Source organism: Sprattus sprattus (assembly GCF_963457725.1).
Source record: "Sprattus sprattus genome assembly, chromosome: 8".
In the NCBI taxonomy this organism is placed as follows: Eukaryota; Metazoa; Chordata; class Actinopteri; order Clupeiformes; family Clupeidae; genus Sprattus; species Sprattus sprattus.
The window spans coordinates 8,100,727-8,114,083 of NC_137927.1; the positions used below are offsets into that span (position 1 = coordinate 8,100,727).

Consider the following 13,357-nt stretch of genomic DNA (forward strand, 5'->3'; position numbering starts at 1 on the left):
AGACAGAGAGAGAGAGAGAGAAGGAAGGAAGGAGAGGGAGAGAGAGCACACAAATGGTTTTACATTTCTTCAATGGTATTGTTCTAGTTTTTCCTGTGGGCAACACACTTTGTAGCTGTCACTTAGTGCCAAGGGTTTCAGTACAGAAAGAATCCAAGATGAGTAAGTTGCACAGCCAGAGTCCAAAGTAGACAGTTTAAAACTCCACTCGCTGAGAGAAAAGAGTCTTCAGATGTATGACTGAGTCTCCATTGTCAGACACTGAGGCAGGGCCTCCCTGCTGCACCAAACACCAGCCAGCTCAAAAGATCCTAATTGCAATGTTTTCAGATATCATGCAAGTTCTTGCATTTCTTTATGATTTATTGCATTTTGTGAGAAGAAAAAACATAAGATTGCAAAGAAAGATTTTACTGTGTCATCAGGTGCACTTAATCATGTCTTACAACAACGGTTAAGATAAAGATTTTACTGTCATTAGGTGTAGTTAATCATGTCTTAAAATAGCGTCAAAGATAAAGACTTTACTGTGTCGTCTACCTTTTCTTTGGCGCTAGAGCTCAAAAATGTGTGTGCCAGCTCTGATTAGTGTCTGTATGTGGAGATGAACGTTACCATGCTGCTGTTAAGGTTCTTCTCCACTTTGCAGAAGGTGTGTGGAGGAGTTTCGCCCTTTCCTGGTATGATGACACAGATGTCCGTCACGGCAAGCGAGGCGTGTGATTGGCTTTCGGGCGATCTGCGGTAGGTGACGTAAACACGCTGGGATGACCCGCTGAGGTTGGCAGGGCGACCCCCAGGAGTGCTTTGGACCAGGTGGCACCCCTGCTTCAAGCGCTCCTTCCATTCATACAGAACACTGGGAGGCAGATGATGGAGAGCATTTAGAAACACACACACACACACACATACACACGCACATGGTGAAAAAACATTCACACACACTCACACATAAACATTAACCTACAAGTATCACTGCACAAAAACACTCATAAACACACACTAACACATACACCCACACCAACACATACACACGGTGCAAAAAACACTCTCTCACACACGCACATCAACACATACACATAGTGCAAACACACACACACACACACACAGAAGCACACCCCAAGACAGAACACAGACAGACAGTCCACAATATGTTTATTTTTTTCTGTCAAAAAGTGACCTATACATACATATACTGAATGGATCTCAATGGATCTCCTCAACTGAGCGATTTCACCCACAGTGGGCATGATGCTAGTAGAGGGATGCTCAGGTAATGATGCTTTCATTTCTTTTTTCCCTAGGCAGGTCAGTGGAGGGTGGCAAAGGGCCTTCAAAAGGCTTTTAGTGAGATGCCAGATGAAGACAAGTAAACAGTCACTGTGTGCCTCCTGTGTGAAATGTTCACGGCGTGCTGGTCTTTTGTTTGTTTATCTGGTACATGGGCTTGCTGTGCTGAGTACTAGATGTTGGACGCCATAGAAACTGAAGAATGTGGGCTTATGAAGTTTCCATAGAAAGGTGACATTTGGACTAGAATGAGTGCTCAAGTCATCTGCAACAATGTAAAGCTTCTACTTTCAGCATACTTCTGTATATAGTTAGCATGCTTCCACTATTAATTAGATGGTCATGAAACCAATTATGCCATTACATTATAATCTAGTGTACATATGAAAGGAGGGAGAGATCATTTGTCAATAAGCTATTATTTCAGTGCAACATTCACAGAGTTTGGCTATTATTTCAGTGCAACATCCACTGAGTTTGGCGAGAGTTGGAAAATCCAGAAGGAAAACAGCTTGTCCTGGTCATCACATGGGTAGCACATGCCTTGGTTGTTTGTAGTTACATGCAAGCTTAACCTGTCATAAGACTTATTACTAGCCAATTACTTAAGTGTCATTATGTACAATGTGGCAATTAAATAGTGTTTGTGTGTTTGTATGTCTCTGTGTTTTGTGTGTGTGTGTGTGTTTGTGTGTGTCCAAACAGTACCCAGAGCCCTAGAAGCGCACACACACACACACACACACACACACACACACACACACACACACACACACACACACACACACACACACACACACACACACACACACACAGACACAGACACACACATGGAGACACAGCACTAAAACAAAGTGTCTTTCAATAGTAACAATAAGGACATCTGTCTCCTGCTAAGAACATGCAGCTCAGGGCTTACTCCCTCATTAGGAGATGATTCATTCATTCATACGCACACACACACACACACACACACAAACACACACACTAATCTTCTGAGCAGAAAGCCTAAATGAGGAGTGAAAGACAAAGCACAGGCCCTATGTATGCAGACACACACAAACACACACACACACACACACACAGTATATGTATATGTAACAGATAGTATAAGGGGCTCTCTGCACACCAGCCGTCCCCTGATAACCCTGTTGCAGTGTGGATAAGTGTCCTTCAACACCGTGTGTGTGCACCGTGCTCTTGCCTCTCAGCTCCAGCTTCACACTCTGTTCACACTCAACACTGCCTGTTAGCGCTAGGCAGAGAGGTGCTACAACACACACTCACAGCCTCTCTCTCACATAGACACATGTACACACACACCCACATTCTCATACAACAAATGCACAACACACACCTTTCTCTCGTTCACATACACACACACATACAGAGAGAGAGAGAAAGGAGCTACTAAGGAGCTACTAAAAACTGTCTTCCGTGGTGACTAAACTCTATTCCGCGGTGGCTCACCCGAGGTCTGTGAGGGGGGGCTTGTCGCGGCCGCGCCTGTAACACAGGTATATCTGGGGAGCCATCAGACTGCCGTTATTCAGATCAGCTGACAGTCCGGTGGGGGTGGTCTCCACACAGACGTAGCCCGGCGGCACCTCCTCCCCCAGGGAGCGCATCACCACGGTGACGTCGGTGATCGGCGCCTTGGGGCGCGCAGTCTTGTGGCAGACGTCATCGAAGTGCAGCTCCTCGTCCTGTGGCTTGGAGGGGTCCGTCAGACCGGCCACCACGAAGTAGTCTGCTACACGGGGACCTTTGTCTTCCAACATCTCCCATGCCAGCTCACAACACAGTCTGCTAAGAGGGAGGAAGAGGAGGAAGAGGAGGTGAGAGATCAGTGAAGGCTCACACAGTGAGAGCCAGAGTTCAGCACTAAGAGTGTCAGCATCAGCTATCCTGCCAAACAATTAGAGTAATTTCCTTTACTTAGTGCTTCAGGCACGTGTGTGTGTGTGTGTGTTTGTGTTTGTACTCCTGAGAGAAAAAGAAAGAGCGTGTGTGTGTGTGTGTGTGTGTGTGTGTTAGCATAAGACATACAAGTGTGTGTGTGTGTGTGTGTGTGTGTGTGTGTATGTTAGCCTGAGAGATACAAGTGTGTATGTGTGTGTGTGTGTGTGTGTGTGTGTGCGCGCCTGTGTGAACAATATGGGTCCAGATGAGGTCACAGACAGTTACAATGACCATTCATACACTATAAAATAAGGCACACAAACCTAGCCCATGGAGCTTACAGAGCTACAGACAGAGTTTAGTATCAGTCACCAGTCAGCATACTTACAGTGGTTATCATAACTTCATGGAAATCACCCATGACTCACGGAAAGCTACAGTGAATGTTTTGACCACCATTTTACCTCTGTCCCCATAAGCTTGTTAATGAAGCCAAAAAGCTCGCTCACTGAAACAGTGGTTGGGTGGTGGGTGTACAGTATTTGACAGGGTAATTGCGCTCTCTAAAAATCTTCAAGGAAAAAATGAAAACACTTCATATTTCATGTGGTATGTTTTCCTCACCAGAGTGGACATTGACAGGATAGACTTTCATTTAATTTTGTTCTTGGAAATCATATATGTGTGTGTGTGTGTGTGTGTGTGTGTGTGTATGTGGCATCGCATGTGTGTGTGTGTGTGTGTGTGTGTGTATGTTTGTATGTGGCTTTGCATGTGTGTGTGTGTGTGTGTGTGTGTGTGTGTGTGTGTGTGTGTGTGTGTGTGTGTGTGTGTGTGTGTGTATGTGTGTATGTGTGTGCGTGCCTGTCCTATGGGCTCCTACAGTGCACTGCCATACTCAAGTTTCAGGCCCAGCTAAAAGTGATTATGGGAAATACCTGCAAAAGCAAAGCAAAGCCAAGAAAAGCAAAGCCAATACAATTTCAACCGTTTCAAACTGTTTTCTCAACCAAGTGAACACACCACTTCTACTAGGCCAGTTCCCATCCTTGTGTCCTCTGACATAAGTATCCAACTCAATTCTCACGTGGGACAGTCGTACAACAGACACACTCATTTACACATATCAATAAACAACACATTAGGCCTAACATATTAATTTAATTCTTTTTGCAAGGGTCATCCAAGTGTGTGTGTGTTTGTTGTGTGTGTGTGAGTATGTGTGTGTGTGTCCGTGGTGCAGGCGTGTGTGTGTGTGTGTGTGTGTGTGTGTGTGTGAGTGTGTGAGTGTGAGTCTGAGTGTGTGTCTGTGTTTGAATGTGTGCAGCTGTATAAGGGTGGGGAACACACACTGGCTCTCTCAGGTCCTGCCTCAGGTCTCCGTGAACTCAGATTTGAAACAGATCTGAGATGTGGGAGTCAGTGTTTGTTTTAATTCAATAGGTTAAACTGTGGTCTGCACAGCACAGGGGACCCAAAGAGAAACAGAGAGACAGAGGGGGAGGGATCTCTGAGAGAGAGATGATAGTTTTTGGAAAGAGGTGAGAAGGAGTGAGGGAGAGAGTTGAAAGGGTAAAGAAAAATAAATGACTGAATAACTGAAGGAGAAAAAGAGAGTGGAGCCATGGAAGGACAGCGGAAAGAGAGAGAATTAGAGAGAACTAGACGTAACGCAAAGCGTTACAAAATATGACCGCCGAACTGTTCAGTAGGTTTCGTCAGAGAATGAGTCATGGTTGTCAGTGTGTGTGTGTTTTTATGTGTTTTGTGTGTGTAAATTGGTTTGTGTTTCATTTTTATGTATTAAAGGAATTATTTGTGCATGCGTACATATGTCTACTGTGTGTGTATGTGTGCATACGACTGTCTACTGTGTATGTGTGTGTATCTGTTGCAGTTTTGACCATGCATTATGGTGCAGTTTTGACCATGTCAGCCAGAGATACCTGCAATTACATCACCTCATATTCGCTTTTTAATTTTTAAATAGGTGGCGCTATACATAAAATGAGTGGTTATGGGATGGGTTGACATGGCCCCTTTAGACAAACATACAAAAAAACATGTGGCCCTCCTAAGCCCTACAGTTCTCGGGATATTTGTAGAAAACTGTGTCAGCCCACCTACAGGCCAGTTGGTGTACAGTCACATAGAAAAAAAAATTATTGTATGGCCCCCCATGGACTGAATTGCACGAAACTTGGCATGCATTCAGAGGGTCTCATAAAGATCCACCACTTTCAATTTCGTGCACTTTTGACAATATAGGCATAAGTTATAAGTGACTGGAGTTGTGAAGATTGCATAGTTTGAGTGTCTGCCACGCCCACACCCTTCAAACTTTGTAAAAGACTCTCATAGCTTTTAATTCCCCATTGCTGAAGAGTAACCTGACCACGTTTGAAGGCATTACCATTAAATCTGTAGGAGGAGTTCAATCACATGCGAGGTGTGGAAACAAAGTGAAGTTTCCAACCACCAACAGGTGGCGCTATAGGTGATATCAGTCATGCATATGTACGCGTACGCGAGAGCCTTTTTGGTGCGTCCAAGCATGATGAAGACGTGTACCGAATTCCGTCAAGCTACGCCAAAATAACCCCAATGCGCAGGGTTTTTTGCGATGTTCTAGGGGGCGCTACAGAGCCATTTTGCTCCATGCATGGACAAAAACTCTACCGAAGATGGACGGTTACAGGCTTGATGTCCCTGGCAAATTTGGTAATTTTTCGAGCACTTTGGCATATATTCTATTAAAACACCTCATTTTTGCTTTTTAATTTTTAACTAGGTGGCGCTATACATGTAATGACTGGTTATGGTATGGGTTGACATGGCCCCTTGACACAAACATACAAGAACAATTTGGCCCTCTAAGGCCCTACGGTTCTCGGGATATTCGAAGAAAACTGTGTCGCGCCATCTACAGGCCAGTTGGTGTACAACCATATAAATCAATTTATTGCATGCCCCCCCGTGAACGGAATTCCACGAAACTTAACGTGCAGTCAGAAGGTGTCATAATGATCCCACACCTCCGATTTCGTGCAGTTCTGACCTTGTCAGCTTACAATTAAAATGTTTTACAACACTCCATTTTTGCTTTTTCATTTGTAACTAGGTGGCGCTATACATGAAATAAGTGGTAGTGGAATGGATGACGTGGCCTCTTAAGACCAACATACAAAAAAAATGTGGTCCTCCTAAGCCCTACGGTTTTCGCCTTATTCACAGAAAACTGAATCGCCCCACCCTCTTTAAAAGGGGTCCAGTCCGACGGGGGTGCAACGGATCAAAACGAAAATCAGTGGTTCCACGCTAATCTAGTAAGGCTACATGCCCACCAAATTTCGTGCGACCCGGTGTTTCAGTGACCCGGAAATCATTGACAGAAAATCGGCAAACAGAAAAAAAAAGAAAAAAAAAAACTCAGAGATGTCCCTGCTTCACCCTCCCCATCCCCCATCTCTCCTTCTTCTCTGCTAAAAGAGGAGATTGCTCTGTGCGCTGCCAGCTTCTCTCTCTATCCCTCTCTCCCTCTCTCTGACTATCTCTCTCTCGCTCTCATTTTCTGATCTCTCTCATCATCACTTTTTCACAGGCCTCTCTGAAAGCTGATCAATGCCTCCCTGGTCTTCTCTGCCCTTTGTTGCCGTGCTTCCCTGTCATTTTTTTTCTACATCTGAACAAATATTGAACTAGACGTAACGCAAAGCGTTACAAAATATGACCGCCGAAATGTTCAGTATAGGTTTGGGCACAGAATGAGTCATGGTTGTCAGTGTGTTTGTGTGTTTTTACGTGTTTTGTGTGTGTAAATTGGTTTGTGTTTCATTTTTATGTATTAAAGGAATTATTTGTGATAGATTTTGATGATTTGGTTATGCAACGTTTTGTGTACTTCTTTTTTTGTGGATTGTTTTGGTATATTTTTCTTTTGCAATGTAGTTTGTTAAAACAGGTCACATAAAGAGGTGTGGAAACAATGTGAAGTTTCCAACCACCAACAGGTGGCGCTATAGGTGATATCAGTCAGGCATATGTATGCGTTCGGCCCGATCCAGCGTCCACCCTAAGACATTTTCTCTGGATCAAACAATGTACGCAAGAGTTATAAGAGACTTTGTGTTTTGTGGCAAGCACTGGCAAGTTGGCAAAGTTTGAGGGTCTGCCACGCCCACACCTTCCCAATAATGAGAAAATCTTATATAACTTTTCGCCCATGGCTGAAGAGTAACCTGACCACATTTCAAGGTGATACCATTAAATTTGTCGGAGGAGTTCGATCAGATGCAAGGTGTGCAAACGCCGTCAAAACGCATCTTCCACTCAAAATGGCCGACTTCCTGTGGACCTGCCACCATGGCGTCAAGAGACTTTTTAGTGCGTCCAAGCATGATGAAGACGTGTACCGAATTCCGTCAAGTTACGCCAAAATAACCCCAATGCGCAGGGTTTTTTGCAATGTTCTAGGGGGCGCTACAGAGCCATTTTGCTACATCCAGGGACAAAAACTCTACCGAAGATGGACGGTTACAGGCTTGATGTCCCTGGCAAATTTGGTAATTTTTCGAGCACTTTGACATATATGCGATTGAGTTATAAGACACTTTGTGTTTTGTGGTAAGCACTAACAAGTTGGCAAAGTTTGAGGGTCTGCCACGCCCACACCTTCTGACTAATGAGAAAATCCAATATAACTTTTAGTCGCCCATGGCTGAAGAGTAACCTGACCACATTTTAAGGCGTTACCATTAAATCTGTCGGAGGAGTTCGATCAGATGCGAGGTGTGCAAACGCCGTCAAAACGCATCTTCCACTCAAAATGGCCGACTTCCTGTGGACCTGCCACCATGGCGTCAAGATAATTTTTGGTGCGTCCATGCATGATGAAGACGTGTACCGAATTCCATCAAGCTACGCCAAAATAACCCCAATGCGCAGGGTTTTTTGCAATGTTCTAGGGGGCGCTACAGAGCCATTTTGCTCCATCCATGGACAAAAACTCTACTGAAGATGGACGGTTACAGGCTTGATGTCCCTACGGTTTTCGACTTATTCACAGAAAACTGAATCGCCCCACTCTCTTTAAAACGGGTCCAGTCCGACGGGGGTGCAACGGATCAAAACGAAAATCAATGGTTCCAAGCTCATCTAGTGGGGCTACATGCCCACGAAATTTCGTGCACCTCAGTGTTTCAGTGTCCCGGGAATCGTTGACAGAAAATCGACAAACATGATTTGTGGTCATAATAAATCATCATTTTAAATGATCACTGGTGCTTACGCTGTGATATACTTTTGAGGAATAATACTGGGTACCAAAGTTAAGAAGACACGGATGCAAGTGAATATGGTAGACATCTGTAAACAGTACACTTCTGTGGCATCCTGTCACAGTCGAAAACCAATATCATACCAAAGGTCTGGAGAGACTTCCTATCTGACTAACAGCAGGATTAAAACATACGCACGCACGCACGCACGCACGCACGCACGCACGCACCCACGCACCCACACACACACGCACACACACGCCCACACACACGCCCACACGCGCGCACACACACACACACACCTGATCAACTGTTCAGCACATTCTGTATACCACACCAGCCCACCATCTCCACATCCTAGAGATCCTCTCTCCATCAGCTAGAAAACTAGTGGTCTTTAGAGAGAGAAAAAACACTTTCCAGACACAAACCTCACTTTCCCTCTTCATTTCAGAGACACAGCAAGACACACACACACAACACACACACACACATCTCTAACCTGCTGATTCAATTCCTGCACAGCACAGCAACTCTATACTCACACACACACACACACACACACACACACACACACACACACACACACACACACACACACACACACACACACACACACACACACCCATACCCACACACCTGCTCAGCACAAGCTTCCACCAGGGCTAGGATTCCAGTCCAGCTTCCTCTGCTGATTCAGCTTCCTCTGTTTTGACAGAGAGGAACGTTCCCTGGGAGAGGCTGACCGCAGCACTCAGCTCAGTGCATGAGAGCACCCAGCACCTTCATTTACATTCCAGCTCACTGAGAGCGCCCAGCCATAAACCTAAAGGTCACGGTACATGGGGCAACTTTTTGAGCAATGTTCAGCTCCAAATGATCAGTTCCTAGTGTTTTGATTGGATGATCATGACAAGTTGCCCACTGATGGTTTAAGTTCTCCAAAAATAACAAATATTGTTGCCAAATATCAATGGGAAAGTGCCTGAACAACATCGCTGGGCAACTTTGGTGTCAGTTAACACCCTCAGCCTGACCTGGAGCAGTGAACACAATGGCCCTACACGGTCAGTACGGCTCAATGCCAATATGCATGGAGGTCAAGGCACTGACCTATTGCACTGTCTGTACTATAACCCTGTGCAAGCTACTTCAGTGGTGTAGCAGACTGCACCATAGCTTCCTCTGACGGTCCTGCTACTGCTAAGCTACTAAATATAGCGCATGCAGCACACATTATAAAAAGGACTGCATATAGGGCACAATTCCTCTACACCTCACACACACACACACACACACACACACACACAAAGAGAAGACATCACCAGCAGTGGGAACATTTTAACGCAGGAGCGTTCTCCATGGCAACGGCGATGGATGTAACCACAGAGGGAGTATGGGAGTATCTCATCCCTGTGATCACACATCAACACAGAATGGGAGCGTGAGTAGGAGCGAGGGAGTTACAGGAAGGGAGAAGAAGAAAGAAATGACAAAGAAAAGAGAGAGAGAAGAGAGAGAGAAGGCCCATAAGGAGTCTGACTGAGACAGTGCGAGACATACTTAAAGGGGAGGGAGAGGGAGAGGCAAAGAGCTGAAAGGGGGGTGAAAAAGAGCGTGAATCAAAATGACTCACAAAAGCGACGTTTCGAGGCGACACTCACGCTCCAAAAGGGCTGGTGAGAGGTCCATTTAGAGCAGGCCACACACACCCCACTTTTCTCCCTCTGTCAAACTACTCAAGCATTTCATCTCGCCGGGCCGGGCAGCTAAAATTGCGGCCAGGAGGAATGAGTGTGTCTCTGGTGTGGGCAGACAGGCGGAGAGAGAAAGAAGAGAGAGAGAGAGAGAGAGAGAGAGTGTGTGTGTGACAGAGAGAGTGAGCGAGAGAGAGAGTGAGAGAGAGAGAGAAAGAAAGAGAGTGAGAGAGAGAGAGCCGGGCCTCAGTGGACAAGACGCTCCAAAACAGCACATTGGGGCAGAGAAGCCACGTCAGACCACTCCTTTGAGTGCACTGAACGGCTCTTCTCTCTCAGACAGACACTCTCAGACAAACACACACACACACACACACACACACACACACACACACACACACACAACATCCATATGCTTTGAGTACAGTTGCATTGATTTGAAAATTTCATTCAGTAAAATAATGTGCTTGATCTGATTGTCTGTTGTTTTATATAGCCTTACCAGTGACATAGATGCACTAAACATTGACTTAGACTCTCCATACACAAGACTGATCTAAGCTGAGATATGTATATCAGTACACTGACCTGACAGGAATAACACATACACACACACACACACACACACCGGATATGTAGAGAAAACAAGAAGGAAAACAAAGAGACATCTCTGTGGCTAGTCCAGCATCTGCTTGTGGTTAGCATATGGCCTCCAGCCAAGGGTGGTCTCCTGGCAAGCCTCAGCAGAGGTCAAAGGTCACATCCCCAGTCATACGTTCAGGCAAGAAACACAGTTAACGTTCAAATGTTGATGTATTTACTGCTGAACATAACAAGTCATTAGCTTCATTTCCAAGACCTTAAAGTCTTTGCCAAAACAAATCTATCAGTCAAGATAAATCTCTGGACCTAGTGGTTGATGTATTTGATGTCTGTATAGAGTCCAGGAGAAGGCTGATAAATGAACAGCTGTTCACCTGTTCCATAATAATAATATCTTTATTTTGTATTGCGCTTAATCAGATACCCAAAGTCGCAGATTACAGAGTCATAGAGGGGGGGGGGGGGGGGGGGGGTAGTACAAACAGGGGGGACAGTACAAGAAGGACACATTTACATTTACAGGCAAAGAAGGGGGGGGGGTATTACAGACAGGGGGGGACAACACAAGCATACACAGCACAAAAAGAAAACAGAGTTTTGAGATGTAGCAGGGGGTAGAAGTGTAGGCAGTTGGGTAATGGTGGCTAGGGATAGGGAAGATCATAGGCTTGGGTGAAGAGGTACGTTTTGAGGCGGGACTTGAATGTTGTGAGTGAGGGAGAGTGGCGAACAGATTGGGGGAGGGAATTCCAGAGTCGGGGTGCAGTGCGTGAGAATGCTCTGTCGCCAAAAGTTTTTAATCGGGATGTTGGTGTAGTCAGGGTGAGAGTGGAGGAGGAACGGGTGGCTCGGGAGGGGCGGTGGGGGAGGAGGAGGTCAGACAGGTAGGGGGGGGCTAGGTGGTGAAGAGCTTTGAAGGTGAGGAGGAGTATTTTGAAGTTGATGCGCTGCTTGATGGGGAGCCAGTGGAGAGAGTGGAGAACGGGAGTGATGTGTTCACGGGACCGGGTGTGGGTGAGGAGGCGGGCAGCAGAGTTTTGGACCATTTGGAGTCTATGGAGGGAATGGGAGGAGATGCCAGTAAGGAGGGAGTTGCAGTAGTCAAGTCGAGAGGAGATGAAGGCATGGATGAGGGATTCAGCAGCAGGGGGGGGGAGGCAGTGTCTGATTTTGGCGATAAGGCGGAGGTGGAAATATGAGGTCTTGATGATGTGGCTGACATGGGGAGTGAAGGTAAGGGTGGGGTCCATGATGACACCGAGATTGCGTACCTGGGTGGAGGGGGTAATGGTTGAGGAGTCGATGGTGAGTGAAATGGGACCAGTTTTATTGAGAGTGGATTTGGTGCCAATGAGGAGGAGCTCAGTTTTGTCACTGTTCAGTTTGAGGAAGTTGTGAGTAAGCCAAGTTTTTATTGTGGAGATGCAAGTTTCGATGTGGGTGAGGGGAGGATTTTGGAGGGATTTGGTGGTGACGTATATCTGGGTGTCATCGGCGTAGCAGTGGAAGTCCAGGTTGAGTTGGCGGAGGGTGTGACCAAGGGGGAAGAGGTAGCAGATGAAGAGGAGGGGGCCGAGGACTGATCCCTGGGGGACCCCCTGCGTAACTGGGGAGAGGGTGGATGAGTGACCGGAGAGGGAGATGAACTGTTGCCTGTTTGTGAGGTAAGATGTGAGCCAGTCGAGTGCAGAGCCCTCAACACCCAGTTGGCGCAGCCTTTGTAGGAGGATGGAATGGTTTATAGTGTCAAAGGCTGCGCTGAGGTCTAGTAGTAACAGGATGTTGAGGGCACCGGAGTCTGCAGAGGTGAGGAGATCATTGAGTACTTTGACCAGGGCTGTTTCAGTGCTGTGAAGTGGACGGAAACCATCTGTCGGCCTAGTTCTGGAGAGAGCTCCTCTGTGCTGTGGGAGCCAGGTTGGAGAGACCCAGACACATACACCCACAGGCCACTGCACACTGCACAGTACTGGAGATGAGACCCAGACACATACACCCACAGACCACTGCACAGTCCTGGAGATGAGACCCAGACACATACACCCACAGACCACTGCAGAGTACTGGAGATGAGACCCAGACACATACACCCACAGACCACTGCACAGTCCTGGAGATGAGACCCAGACACATACACCCACAGTCCACTGCACAGTCCTGGAGATGAGACCCAGACACATACACCCACAGACCACTGCACAGTACTGGAGATGAGACCCAGACACATACACCCACAGTCCACTGCACAGTACTGGAGATGAGACCCAGACACATACACCCACAGTCCACTGCACAGTACTGGAGATGAGACCCAGACACATACACCCTTAGACCACTGCACAGTACTGGAGATGAGATCCAGACACATACACCCTTAGATCACTGCACAGTACTGGAGATGAGACCGAGACACACCCACAGGTCAAAGCTGCAGCTAAAACAGTGCAGCACAGAGAGAAACCTTTGCAAGTCAACATGCCCTGCAGATGTAAAAAAAAAAAAACTAAGAAAAGGGGAAGACACCTGGCACAGGGAAGTAAACGAGCACACGCGCGCGCACACACACACACACACACACACACACAGTTT

General features: G+C 46.5%; 1 protein-coding gene across 7 annotated transcripts in view; it reads right to left on the bottom strand.

The window, feature by feature from the left end:
• The window catches only part of LOC308369326 (C-myc promoter-binding protein-like), a 55,984-nt gene that overhangs the window by 37,021 nt on the left and 5,606 nt on the right, over positions 1–13,357 (bottom strand). For 6 of the 7 annotated variants that reach the window (XM_080843719.1, XM_080843717.1, XM_080843718.1 and 3 more), the window contains exons 2-3: positions 2,761–3,099; positions 616–859 (exon numbers count right to left, since the gene is read on the bottom strand). In XM_080843719.1, the coding sequence (XP_080699845.1) occupies positions 616–859; positions 2,761–3,071 (555 nt within the window). In that variant the 5' untranslated portion in view covers positions 3,072–3,099. The remainder of the gene's footprint in view (positions 1–615; positions 860–2,760; positions 3,100–13,357) is intronic. The other variant, XM_080843714.1, reaches the window with a different exon arrangement.